Below are 13,832 nucleotides of genomic sequence, written 5' to 3'. Positions count from 1 at the left end.
AGCCTCGATGGTGTTACTTGATCATACTTTCCTTCTTATTATTCCAGATTATGAGTCGATGTCGATGTCATTGTCGTTGTAGTTTGTCCCACTCGTTGAGGCTGTGCTGGGTGGACTGTGCGCCCCGAAGGGTCTGGCTTGGCTTCTCTCTATGCGCCTGCGCTTGTTCCGCAGAGACTAGTTTGAGTCTTTGCTTGTCATTTTCCTCTCCACTTCCCGTCTAATGACCATGCACCTCGGCTGTTTTCCAAGCGAACCTGTGTCCCTCGCTTTCGGGCGCGGACACGGGCGCAGGAACGTGTTCAACATTTCCCCATACTACTACAATATGATGATTCAAACAAGTTGGACAAGAAACCTTCCAGAAACAAGGCGCGCCTTTTCCTTGCGAGCAGGGGTAAACCACTGTAGCTCTCTTGGTCCCGCTATTCTGCCTTGTCCTGACTCACAAACGGTCCCGCGCTACTATAGGTCGGAGGTTATAGATCGGGATTGTGTATACATTCATTCCCATCTAGAAATAAGCCATAAGCAATTTCAATATTACTTACTATCTTTGGTATTATTTCTATGATTACTTGTAAGGGAAAGGTTAATGTAGCCATTCACCCCATATACTATTATTATCATCGATATCGCGAAACGGTCGCACGAACTGTAACTCGGCCCCCAATCCCGCACTATACTTAGCACTCCTTCAGCCCGGATCATCCACAGCTTATTGTTCCTTGGCTGTTATTTGGCAATCTATTCCTGTCATGGGTTTCCTCTGGGTTTGTGGTCTGGGCTGTTCTTTGCTCTCTTCTGCCCCCAATTCTCACGGCGGGGCTGTTGAGTTAGTGAAGCTGAAGATATGTACCTACATGTAGGGTGTGCGGCTGGGATGACTTGTGGGGTATTTGCTAGTCATTTGTTAGAAGCTAGTACGTTTCGATATTTTCTTTTTTTGTTTTAATTCTTTAGCGTCGCAGCATGAATGAGTCACTGGATTTCCATATCATAGATGTACACACAGGGACTCATCTTGAACAAGTGGTCAGATGAGGTCAGTCGATTGACTCACAAACATGCATAATCTAAACGAAGCCCAAGCTACTTGGCATACCGATTGAAATCATACTAAAAATGAAAGACCAATGGTTGGATAGAAAATACATATTGACTGGTGCTATGAATATGTTCTGCGAAATCCGCCGAATTATAATCGTACAACCGTGCAGATTAGCGGTAACCAGAGCTCTCCCAGAGCTGAACTATCAGCAGCTGAGAAGATGCAGACGCCCCAACGCCATTTCGCTGAGCCCCTTGGACAATGCAAAGGCCCAGAGCCTAGAACAAGGAATAGAAAAAAAGACGTCGGCGTCAAAGAACGCAACCCGCCGAGGGAATGCAATTGCAATGAAGAAAAAGCCGTGTCGGCTAATGATGCGGAGGAAGGATGTCATGAGTGCCTTGAGGGGCGTTTCAAGGAATATCATATCGCAAGAAAAGATAGATGGCGTCATGGCCATTGGGAGGACTGAGTCCCATGTGGTGCAATGCCCCATGCCATTGAAGACTTCGATGGCGGTTCACAAGACGAATGGAAGACAGCTCTCACCTTGAGGACTCTTGAAGAGTCTTCCGATGAAGGGGTTTGGAAAGTTACAGGGGCAAGACACGCGACGGGTCTTTGAGGAAGCGCCTACGGTATGCGGCTATTTCGGCGGCCACAATGTCGAAGTCTTTCACCTTATCACGCCGCATGTCGTTGATAATCTCTTTCAGCCCAGCGAGATAGTTTTCTTTTTCTTCTTCAGTCTCACCCTCTCGGACGGCGCCCATCTGGACGAGAATTTTGTCGTCTGTTGAGGTTAATGGTTCTGGGGTCAGCATGCGAACAGGGCAAAAAAGCAGCAGAGGGTGAATGGAAGGAAAGGGAGGGAGTATGCAGGCAGACAAAAAGAAAGGAGACCAAAAGGGTGCAATACGCCAAAGGGGAGCTCCAGGACGAGAAAAGGTGTTGCACGTTGTTCATGTCGACGCACCGCTTAGAGTCATGTCCCGAAAATGCTGAAACTCGCAGGATCGGTCATTGCAGACACCCCCGGCCAATTCGTATGGGCACAGGTATTGCATCGAATCAATGTTATGACTGTATGTTAGCGAACGGTGACCGCTCGAAACGTCTTCAGCATAATTGGGGTGATATCGATAAGCCTTGAAGTTTCGTAGAGGACTTTTGTATGGGGTGAATCTCTTCCCCGAGCTGGCGGATGATTCTTGAGTCTAGATAGTAGTTAGTATGGATCACCGAAATTTTCCTCTGAGAAAGATGATGTTCATACGCCAAGAACGCCAACTTGCGAGTCCGACTGGGGCAATTGGGCTGGCACCTGGTGATCGTTCGTTAGTGCTTCATCGGCTTGAGTGATATCAATCGAAGGCGCTGAGGTTGCTGTGTTTTCTACGGGAGCTGGAGGAGATGGAGGAGATAGAGGAGCTGGGCTGAACGGAGGAGGGCTGTAGCTAGAGCCTTCGGACTGAGCATCAGTCTCAGGCTCAGGTGGCTCATAAGCATCAGACACCGCTGAAGTTTCACGAACAGACCGTTCGCTATCTTCATGCAGCGAGGAGTGTTGATCGGCAGGCTCTGCATCAGAGTGGGCTGCAGCAGATGGCGAGCTTGCGGATTCGGATTCATTCGAAGAGTCAATATCCATGGGCTCTGAGAACTCTGGAACAGTTGCGGGAAGATCGGCTTGGACAGGGGAGCTAGCAGGTTCATCATCGCTAGACGAATCAGGTTCATCACTGCTACTGTCATCAGACTCTTCCATGGCTGATCCAGCAGAATCTGTCTGGTATGATGTGGATGTTTCTTGCGCAGGCACCTGGGAGCCAAGGGTATCTTCTGGCTCACGACCAGAGTCATCCGGGATAACGGTGCTGAGGGTAGGCGGAGATGATCGAGAAGCTATGGCGATGGCGAGTTAGAAACTTGACGAAAAATCCTGAATTCCTGAATCCTTCAAAGTTCAACAGGATCTTACCTTCTGGTGCGGGGAGATGTTGCTTTTTGATTTCGGCCTGTCGACGAAGCTCATTCAAGTCTTCTGATGACAACCCGTTGATCTCATAGCTGAGACCTTTCAACTCCTCCACGAGTTGATACCGATCTTCTCTTTCTTTGGTGATATCCGATATCAGCGCCTCGGCCTCTTGACGACAAACAGAAAGACAGGACTCGGTCGAAGAAATTCCCGCGTCCAAATCAGGATGGCCAGATTCAATGTCCTTCATCCGCAGAATTTTGGACTGCATGCTGTTCAGCTGCTCCTTATCCATTGCAGCGAGGACTCTGATGGATGAATCACTGAAGGAATCGATGATATCGGAGCGATCAGCCAGACAGGAGGAGGGGGGAGTAGGGACTGAGGTAGGTGCGGCCGGAGTATCTGCCATCCCCACGTCAGCCGCAAAAGATTGTCCGCCAGATGACGATGTTCCAGAGTCATCCAAGGTGCGAGGTGATTGAGTGCGACTAGCAGCAAGTTTCGATTTGCGTCGTAGCTCCAACTCCGCAATCTTGCGGCGCATGGCTTGGATTTCCATATCTTTGAGTCGAATGTCTCCTTGTTCACTGCTGGAGGGGACCTGTGGAGTTGATGTAGAAGCCCTGGTGATAGAGGGCTGTTGCTGGAGAGTAGCCTCATGGGCGGTGGCGCTTCCGGATGACACTGGCTCCTCTCCAGGACTCGAGTCTATGTCCATGTTGTCATCCTCATCGTCGCCATAAAGCGATTCATCATCGCTGATTGCAATAACGAGTCTATCGGTGGGGGTGAAATAGCCAGATACCGGGGTAAAAGGCTTCTTTGGAGGAGCGATTGTTTCATCAAAGTCGGATGCACGAGGCCGCTTGCGCTGCGAGGTTCGTGGTACCGGGGTCGGGTCGACAGATACATCATGAAGAAGTTCGGGAGCGGAACTTTCGTCTGGCTCTTGTGCTGATTCAGTCATGACAAGTCCCGGGAGACCAGCAGGTTGATAGAGCTCGGGCACAGGAGGTCGAAGGGGAAGCGGATGCTGAATAACTGGAGCTTGAGGTGGCGACGAGACCGCGGCCTGGTCTAGTTGGGCAGCAAGTTGAGTCTTCCGCAAAGCATTGCGTCTAAGTTCCTCGATCCGTTGTCTTGCCAACTCGGTTTGAGCTTTGCTTTTTTCCTTCGCAGGCAGTTCCTTTGGTGCTGGAGGAGTCACGTTGGACGGCGGGGTCGGTGCGGACTTTATACTACCGGCTGGTGAAGGTGCAGCTTTAGCAGCTTTCGCAGCCAGCATTTGAGCAATGAGCTCCTTCCTCTCTAGAGGCTTTTCTGAGCTCAGTGGAGCAGCAGCCGATGAGCCAGAAGATTGCGGGACTAGTATGTTTGCCTTCGCCAAGACACGCTTTTCGTTTGCTGTCCTCGCTGCCTCGACCTGTTGCTTAGGTGCTTCAATGGCGCCTGTGACCTTGGCAGGGCTTGAGTCGGCCTGGGCCGGGGCTTGCTCTGTTGACGTGACAACCTTAATTCCGACTTCCTCGTAAAGCTGTCTTAGGACCACTGGATTTATACCCTCTGCAACCAGTTCATTGAAGCGAATGTGGTGAGGCGCCAAGCTGAGCAAAGCTCCTTGAGCTTGAATCCGAAGCTGCGCAGCTGATTTCTGGGATTGAGGGGTTTTAGTTATTGTGGCAGGCGCATCTCGCTTTTGAGACTGCATCGCGTCATGTACTGCACCAGTGTCTACAGACATTGACAGAGGAGGGTTGTATGCTGCATGAAGTCAGTAAAGCGAACATATAGTAAATAAGGATTAAAGGAGTTTTACGTGATCCACTACTTCTCCCGGAAGAGCGTGCACCGGAACTTGCAGCTTCTTCTTCTTCCAACTCAGAACCCTGGCCCGCAGCAAGAGGCTTCGGTGGGAGTGATGTTTCCTCATTCTCCTCACTGACTTCACCTTCCTCCCTGCTGCTGTCTGCTTGGTCTATGACCCGGTTCACATTTCTGTTCGATGCAGGCGGTTGTTGCGAGCCCTGTGGGTACATACTGGGATGCGCAGCGGGAGGGTTGGAGGACCCTGTTGGAAGCAGAGGCGGGGGAAATCCCATCGCTGGGTAAGGCATCTGAGGGAATGGTGGAAGTTGCGACGGGTCAAACTGGTTGAAAAATGAAAATGGAGGAGGTGGGAAGAAGAGGGCCGGGTTCGTAGAGCCTCCTGGTCCTGCGAGCTGTGCATTCGCGTTGAGAGCTGCCATATGGTTGTCGGATTTCGGAGCAGCGTTCGGAGGAGGTCCATTCGGTGTACCGTAGTCAGCGCGGTTGTAAACGTCTGAGGTGATTATCGAGGCATATGCCGGCCACTGCTGACCATAGTTCGGATGACCACCATAAGGTGGAGGTTGTTGGTCAGGCATGATGTGACCAAGTATGGAGCAAATAAATGAATTCTCTTCGGATCGCAGGAGCGATGAGTGGTGTGGAAGAGATGTGTCAATTTCAGATACTGAGTGTCATGACGACTGAGGTTGCGAATATTGTGGGAGTAGCGGAGTTCGTAGGTCTCGCGAAAGGATAGTCGGAACTGAAGAACTAAGCAGTAGGGGATTAGGAGGGCACTTAAATGACAACCAAGTGAGACGCAAAAGATGTGAGACTAGAGTTTGATCGCAAAAGGAGATAGGGATAGATGAACTGGTTGTGAACGCGCCTTCGGTGCCCTCAGCGCCTCAAACCAAAAAAGATCGAGTCTCTCACGTGACAATGACGTGCACGGGCCATGTCAGATCGGCGGGCGCCCGAGGAACGCAGAGTAAACAAACATCATCGATATCGGGGTGCGTCACTTCACTCTTCTTCCAACTTGTATTTGACATTGCCTTCGGTTTTTGCTTCTCTTTCTTGACCCAATTTTGACAACTGTGAATAAGCTTGATTATGAGAAACACTACGCTGCTTGAATAATGTGCTATTGAAACTACGACCACCATGCTTCCCTCTCAGTTGAACGGCTCGCCGAAACGCGCCAGCCTCTTTGCGCGTCCATCAGCGTCACAGACATCCCAATCACAATTAACGAGGCCTAAATCTGCCATTATCACATCTTCTAACGGATTGGAATCAACAAGAGGTCACCTGCGGAATTCATCCGTCTCACAGCTGTCGCCAACCTTGTCTTCAGCTGGAAACCGCGAAAGATCAAATTCGGCGAAGAACAGTCCGTCCTCCGGAACATTTGCCCCAAGCTTTATCAAGTCCGAGGAGTTACGTCGTGGGGCAGATCAAATCCGTGGGATCGAAGGAGACAATGATTTCTCGGGAAACAAATATGTGTGGCTACGAGACAATGAGAAGGCTTTCGTCCGGGGCCTGGTACTAGAGGAATTGGATGGAGGCCGCATGTTGGTGCAGAGCGACGATGGCGAAGTATGGAGGCCCATGAGACACGTATGAGGACACCTACTGACATCGTATAGCAACGTGAGGTGGACGCGGACCAGGTTGACAAAGTTAACCCAGCCAAGTTTGACAAGGCAGATGATATGGCGGAACTCACCCATCTGAACGAGGCCTCGGTGGTCCATAACCTTCACACCAGGTATCAGTCAGATTTGATCTATGTTTGTTTCCCTTCCAAAACCCATGTATACGAGAACTTTCAGCTGACATACTGGGCTTGCAGACCTACTCTGGGCTTTTTCTCGTAACAATTAACCCGTATTGTCCACTGCCTATCTACACCAATGAATACGTGAAGATGTACAAGGGCCGTGGGAGAGAGGAGACCAGACCCCACATCTTCGCCATGGCGGATGAGGCTTTCCGAAATCTCGTTGAGGAGGGCGAAAATCAAAGTATCTTGGTAACTGGAGAATCTGGTGCTGGTAAGACAGAGAACACGAAGAAGGTCATCCAATACCTCGCAGCTGTTGCCACCTCCGACACACCTTATGCTCGATCCGGAGCGAAACAAATCACTGGTCTTGCGCAACAAATCCTACGAGCCAATCCCATTCTCGAAGCCTTTGGAAACGCTCAAACCGTCAGGAACAACAACTCGTCTCGATTCGGAAAGTTCATTCGCATTGAGTTCTCTCGATCGGGTCAGATTGCTGGAGCATGGATTAATTGGTACCTGCTTGAGAAATCGAGAGTGGTGAAGCCGAATTCCAACGAACGAAACTACCACGTTTTTTATCAGCTTCTACAAGGTGCAGATCGCAAAACCCGCGAGAAGCTCCTGCTCTCGGACCTCCAGATTGAAGATTTTGCCTACACAAGAGAAGGGAATGACTCGATCGTAGGTGTATCTGACCAAGAGGAATGGAACTCATTGGTCGAGGCTTTCCACGTGATGAACTTCTCCGAAGAGGATCAGCTTTGTATCTTGCAAACAATCGCTGCTGTGTTGCATTTGGGCAATGTCAGTGTTGCCAAAGCGAGTGTACGTGCAGACCAAGCGGCCTTGGCGCCCGAGGGCTATTCAAGCGTGGAAAAGGCCTGCCAGCTTCTCGGCATTGAGGCAGAACCCTTTGTCAAAGGCCTACTTCACCCACGGGTCAAGGCAGGCCGTGAATGGGTTGAAAAGGTCCAGACGCCTGAACAGGTCCGTATGGCCCTAGATGCCTTGGCCAAGGGTATCTACGAGCGCGGGTTTGGAGACCTCGTCGCTCGAATCAACAACCAGCTTGGTCGCTCGATGGCCGGTGAAGACAACTACTTCATTGGAGTCCTTGATATTGCTGGTTTTGAAATCTTCGACAATAACGGCTTCGAGCAGCTTTGCATCAACTATACGAACGAGAAGCTGCAGCAATTCTTCAACCACCACATGTTCGTCCTGGAACAAGAGGAGTACGCCAGAGAGCAAATCGAGTGGCAGTTCATCGACTTCGGAAAAGACCTGCAGCCGACAATTGATTTGATCGAGCTGTCCAATCCCATTGGTATCTTCTCTTGTCTCGATGAAGACTGTGTCATGCCCAAAGCCACAGATAAATCGTTCACCGAGAAGCTCCATGGTCTGTGGGATCGAAAGACGCCCAAGTACCGTGCATCTCGTCTCAACCAAGGATTCATTTTGACTCATTATGCTGCTGAAGTTGAGTACTCGACGAACGACTGGCTTGAGAAGAACAAGGATCCCCTCAATGACAACATCACTCGCCTCTTAGCCACCTCCAATGAGCCACACGTCGCGAATCTCTTCTCCGACTGTGCAGACTCGGAGGAAGATGGTAGCAACCACCCTCGAAGCCGCGTGAAGAAGGGTCTATTCCGGACAGCTGCTCAAAGACACAAGGAACAGCTGTCTAACTTGATGGCTAAGCTCCACTCCACTCACCCACATTTCGTCCGTTGTATTCTTCCGAATCACAAGAAGCGACCAAAGATGTTGCATGCTCCGCTGGTGTTGGACCAGTTACGATGCAACGGTGTTCTGGAAGGCATTCGAATTGCCCGTACTGGATTCCCCAATCGTTTGCACTTTGCGGAATTCCGACAACGGTACGAAGTCCTTTGTCAAGATATACCGAAAGGATATCTGGAGGGACAGAGTGCCGCCCGCATGATGCTGGAGAAGCTTGGCATGGATCGGGCTTGGTATCGTATTGGTCGGACGAAGGTGTTCTTCCGGGCTGGTGTCCTCGCTGACTTGGAAGAGAAACGTGACCAACTCATCCGCACCATCATGACGCGGTTCCAGTCCGTCGCTCGGGGATTCGTGCAGCGACGCATTTCGAACAAACGATTGTATCGTGCCGAGGCCACTCGCATCATCCAGCAAAACTTCCATGCCTACCTTGAATTGAAGGGAAGCCCTTGGTGGCGCATGTTCTCAAGAATGAAGCCCCTATTAGGTGATACGAGGAATGCAAAGGAAGTCAAAAAGCGAGACGACAAGATCCAGGAACTCGAAGCCAAGATGAAACAAGATCTCGCTGGCCGCCAGAAGCTGGATGAAGAAAGACGTCGGACCGAGCTTGAAATCCAGAAAATCCAGCAAACCTTGGAAAGTGAGCGTGCACTCGCACTGGATAAGGAGGAGATATTCAAGCGTCTGCAAGATCGCGAAGGAGAACTTGCCGAAAAACTTGCTGGTGCGATCGCCGACCAGGAAAGTCTCGAAGAGCAACTAGACGAAATCGTTGATGCAAAGAAGAAGACCGACGAGGAGCTGCAACTTCGAATCACACAGTTGGAGCAGGCAGGACTGATCATCCAAACACTCGAGTCTGAGAAGAACAACTTGCAATCTCGACTGGAGGAATTAGATGGCAAACTTTCCGAAACCGAAACCCAGTTTTCAGGAAAGAATGATCAGATCCAAGGATTAGACCAGGAGATCAAGATGCTTCAAAGTCATCTGAGCTTGAAAGACCGCAAACTGCAAGACCTGGAAGCCAAATTATTGAAGACCGATCAAGACCTCGAGGTCAAGTTCGCAACTACCTCCAAAGAACTCGAAAAGTCCCAAAAGCAAGTTCGTGATATGTCAGAGGAAAATCGATCTATTCGTGAACAGATTGCCGAACTATCAACAACTTCTACCGGATATGAAGATCTTCTCCGCCGCAAGGAGAGCGAGGTGGCCGTTCTTCGAAACGATGTGAAGAAGCACGAAGAGGAAAAGAAGAGCATCGAATCCGAGAAGGCTTCTCTGTCAACGCGTCACGACAACATGCAAGGTCGTCTTCGGGAGGTGCAAGCCGAAAGAGATGCCATGCGCTCCGAAAAGACCCAGCTTCAGCGCGAGGCCGCCGATCTAAAACGCTTGCTCGATGACAAGCGATCAGAAGATGCCGAGGCTGGACAGAGCAGGAAGCTGCTGGAGGAACAGGTACACGATCTCAAGGGTCAGCTCTTCCGGGCTCAAGCCGATCTCAGTCGCGAACGCCAATCACGAGACGACGTCCAGATGCTCTCTGAGCACAACCTTAAACAGTTGACCCACAAGTACGACGAGCTCAACGAATCCAAAATCACCATTGAAAAGGAGATGTACATTCAGCAAGACAGTCTACGTCGAGCCACTGAAGCAAGGATCGCTGCGGAGACGACACGGAAAGAATTGCAAGGGGAATTGATCAAGCTTCGTGAGAGATTCACCGACGCTGAAACTGCCCGCATGAATGCCGAGGCCGAGATTGAGCGCAAGATCATGAAACAGGCCGAAGAGCGTATGACGAGCTCGCGCAAGGACCTCGAGGAAAAGGCACGCCAGCTTGAGGAAGTAGAGTCAGAGCGGTCTCAGCTCTCGGTCCAAATTCAAGAGCTCATGCAAACAATATCAGAATCCGACAACTTCCGCCTCCGTCATGACCAACACAAGGAGCGTCTAGAGCGAGAGCTCGTGACCCTTCGGGGCAGACTGACCGCGTCTGAGAATGATAACAGATCTCTTTTGACTAAGATCCAGCAAAAGAACCTCGACATCGCCCGGTCAAACTCGAAGGCCAGCGATAGCAACAGACTCCGGTTGACAAATCTGCAAAAGGAGAAGGCCAGGTTGGAAGAAGAAACCAAGAAATTGAGTCGCCAGCTGGAAGAGTCTCAGGTCATGATCACATCTATGGAAAAGCAGAAGGAGAAGTTGTCGTTGAGCCTGGAGGATCTTAACCATGAGGTCAACCGCGAGCACAAGACCAGCCGCAATGCTGAAAAGGCCGCCTCTACTGCCAACCTCCAACTCGCCGAGGCCAATCGCAAACTTGAGACGGAACGCCAACTTCGCACTCAAGCCCAAGCTAACACTCGTCAAACTCAGGGCACTCTGGATCGGGCGAACAGGGAGATTGAGGACTTGCACCGCCAATTGATCCTCTTGCACAAGGTTTTCGAGCCCGAAGCTAGTGAGCCCACGCAATCCTGGGAGGCAGTCCAGCCACACCTGTCGAAGCAGGTTGACTTGGCCAAAGTCCTTGAGACTGTTCAGAACAAGCTTGGCGTCACCGAAGAGAAGTACATGAGAGCCGAAAGCCAGCTCGCTGAAATGCGTCGACGCCACGCGGATGAGATGAGGGACCTCGACACCAAATACTCATCTTCCAAGCGTGCCTTGCTGGAGGAGATCGACCAGAATGAAGTAGCCAACACCCGAACCCCTGCTCACTTCAGGAAGAATTCTGAAAACGCCCTCAAAAGATTTTCCAATCCCACCACGCCCAACCGGCGTTACAACGTCCACGAAGCGGCAAACGATTCTGCACGCTCCGATCGGACGGTTGATACACAGGGCTACCAGAGGCGCATGGATACAGCCGCTGAACTGGAAGAGCTTCAGAATAAGCTCCAGATGACTGAGATGCAGAACAAGCATCTCCAGAGCCAGATTGAACGATCCACGCCCGGTCGTGATATCTGGCAGGATGAGAGCCCTTCGGTCCGTCGTATGCAGCTCCTCGAGCGTGAGAACGGTCGTCTCCATGACCAGCTCGATGACTCTTCCAAGAAGGTCTCGTCTTTGGAGCGCAGTATTCGCTCTGGGGAGTTGTCACTTCGTGATGTCCAGGCCAAATCGCACGAAGAACTCTACGATCTCATCAACTCACAGGAGCAATCTCGCCGCTCCCTCTTGAAAGTCCACAATGACACTATGGCTGAGTTTGGTGATGCCAAGGCCCACTTCGAAAAGCTGAAGCGTGCTCGGGCAACACTGGAGGTTGAACTTCGTGATGCCCGGTCTGAGGCCCAAGAATTGCAAGTTGGCAGAGACCAAGATGCTGTCAGCCGCAACCAGCTTCTTCAGGAGTTCTCGGATCTACAGATTCGTCTGGATGCCGAGTCATCCCGCTCAGCTGATCTCGAGTCAAGCCTCATGTTGTACAAGAGCCGCTCGGATGAGTACTTCAACAAGCTTGAGCAGGCCGAGATTGCTGTCATGAAGGCTTCGCGTGCCGAGCAATTTGCCAAGTCACAAAGCCAGGAGGCTGAAGAGACCTGTGCCCAGATCATGTCTGAGCGCAAGGAAATGGATGCTCTCGTTGAAGACTTGCAGCGGCAGGCGCAGTCCCTTGAGGCCCGGATGGAAGACCAAGCTGCCGAGCTTCAAGGCGCCTTGCAGGCTAAGCAGCGTCTCCAGAATGAGCTTGAGGATTACAGAAACCAGCGAGCCATCGATCTCGAGGATAAGGAGACATCAATGGAACAGACCAGACAAAAGTACCAGAGAGAGTTCTCTACCCTCAACAACGAACTCGAGATGGAGCGTGAGCGTGTTCTCAATGGCCGTGGAGAGACTGCTCGTCTCCGCGAGGAGCTGGAAGACCTCCGCAGCAAATGGGATAATGAGGTTCTCAACAGCTCGACATGGGCCAAGGAGAAATCCCGCATGGATGTTGTTTTGCAGGATGTTACCAACTCTCGTGACGAGGCTGTAAATGCCCACAACGAAGCCCAGAGCAAGGTTGTTTCGCTCCTGTCTCAAGTCCGCACTCTTCGGACTTCGGTTGAGGATATTACTGCCGAGCGTGACTTGCTCTTGAAGGATAAGAAGATGCTCGAGGGTCGTCTGGCTGAAGCTGGCGAGCGACTCGAAGATCTCGCCAGGGGCGAAAGCCCATCCATGCGCAACGCTGCAAGCATGGACCGCGAACTGCTTGAGCTCAAATCCAGAATTGCGCAGCAGGAAGACGTCTCTGCCGCTGCTGTTGGCAAGATGCGCCGCGCCGATGCTTTGGCCACTGAAATGCAGAAGGAAGTTACTGCTGAGCGGGAGGCCAATGCCCAACTCTTTAAGGAGAAGGCGGCTCTCGAGAAGTCGCTGAAGGAGGCGCAACTCCGTTGTGTTGATCTGGAAACCAAGAGCTACTCCTCTGGTAGCCAGGATGTTCGCTTCTTGCACAAGCGAATCAAGGAGGTAAGATAATATACCTAGACTCGTTTCTGGTTTTATACTAACATGCCCGTGTAGCTGGAAACCCACCTCGAAGACCAGGAGAGCAAGCACAGTTCTGAGCAGCGCTCTCTTCGCAATGTCGATCGCACGGTCAAGGACCTTCAGTCTCAGATCGACCGGCGCGACAAGATGAATGCCCAGCTCAACGACGACGTCAACAGAGCTCGGGACAAGATCGAACGACTCCTCCGCAACATCGAGGAACTCCAGCACAACGACTCAGACGCACAGCTACTGGCTCGTCGCGCTGAGCGGGAGCTCCGCGAGGAGCGTGAGAAGGCTCTACGGTTAGAGCGCGAGCTGGATGGCTGGAAGGCCATACGCGCTGAGCGAGGCAGCACCATTGGCCGCAATATGACTTTCAGCGAAGCCGGCAGCCGTCGCGGTAGTGGTGTCTATGGATCTAATGACATCCCCCAACGGCAACCCAGCAACACCAAGGGGTTCTTGTGAATAGGGGTTAATTGACGTTTGACAGGCTTATCTTGTCTGGAGTTGCACCCATGATTATGGATGGGACGTTTTTGTGTTACCGTTAACGGCGTATTGCGTGCATTTGGGGAAGGGATGTCTCGGTCTTCTAAGCTGGCCTCGGCCTTGTTCATATTGTTTGAAAGGCCATGCTTATCCCTTGAATGATTTCTGCTCTGGGTGTTTCTGTATTGGAGGGTTGTTTTGTTGCATGTTTTTCCTATGCGTGCTTAAGAGTAAATACGCTCTATGACTTGACTAGGCTATCTATGACGATGAGGATGTAATGAGTCACCAACGTATATTCAGTCTTTGACCAATCTTTCTTCGGACTTCGTAGGATCCGTGTATGTAGCATCCGACCATCTCTACTAAACCACCTACCCGAAGTCAACAACTCTATCTGGTCAACTCCCCGCCCCCTGTCTTTCTGAAGCCTT

General features: G+C 51.2%; 2 protein-coding genes across 2 annotated transcripts; one reads left to right on the top strand and one right to left on the bottom strand.

The window, feature by feature from the left end:
- Nucleotides 1-1,644: 1,644 nt before the first annotated feature.
- On the bottom strand, nucleotides 1,645-5,440 carry PENARI_c002G08933 (uncharacterized protein; the record flags this gene model as incomplete). Its single annotated transcript, XM_022627764.1, has 5 exons — nucleotides 1,645-1,844; nucleotides 2,028-2,268; nucleotides 2,328-2,956; nucleotides 3,033-4,796; nucleotides 4,852-5,440. The coding sequence occupies 5 exons, from the start codon at nucleotides 5,438-5,440 to the stop codon at nucleotides 1,645-1,647; spliced, it is 3,423 nt and encodes a 1,140-aa protein (XP_022492539.1).
- A 571-nt stretch (nucleotides 5,441-6,011) lies between these two features.
- On the top strand, nucleotides 6,012-13,374 carry PENARI_c002G12361 (type II myosin; the record flags this gene model as incomplete). The annotated part of the gene is made up of 4 exons (XM_022627985.1): nucleotides 6,012-6,449; nucleotides 6,500-6,643; nucleotides 6,706-12,882; nucleotides 12,937-13,374. 4 exons carry the CDS (start codon nucleotides 6,012-6,014, stop codon nucleotides 13,372-13,374), a joined length of 7,197 nt encoding a protein of 2,398 aa, XP_022492826.1.
- Between the last annotated feature and the right edge of the window lie 458 nt (nucleotides 13,375-13,832).

The sequence above is a fragment of the Penicillium arizonense genome (assembly GCF_001773325.1).
Source record: "Penicillium arizonense strain CBS 141311 chromosome Unknown PENARI_contig002, whole genome shotgun sequence".
NCBI classification, from domain to species: Eukaryota; Fungi; Ascomycota; class Eurotiomycetes; order Eurotiales; family Aspergillaceae; genus Penicillium; species Penicillium arizonense.
This window is presented reverse-complemented; position numbering and strand designations above follow the sequence as displayed.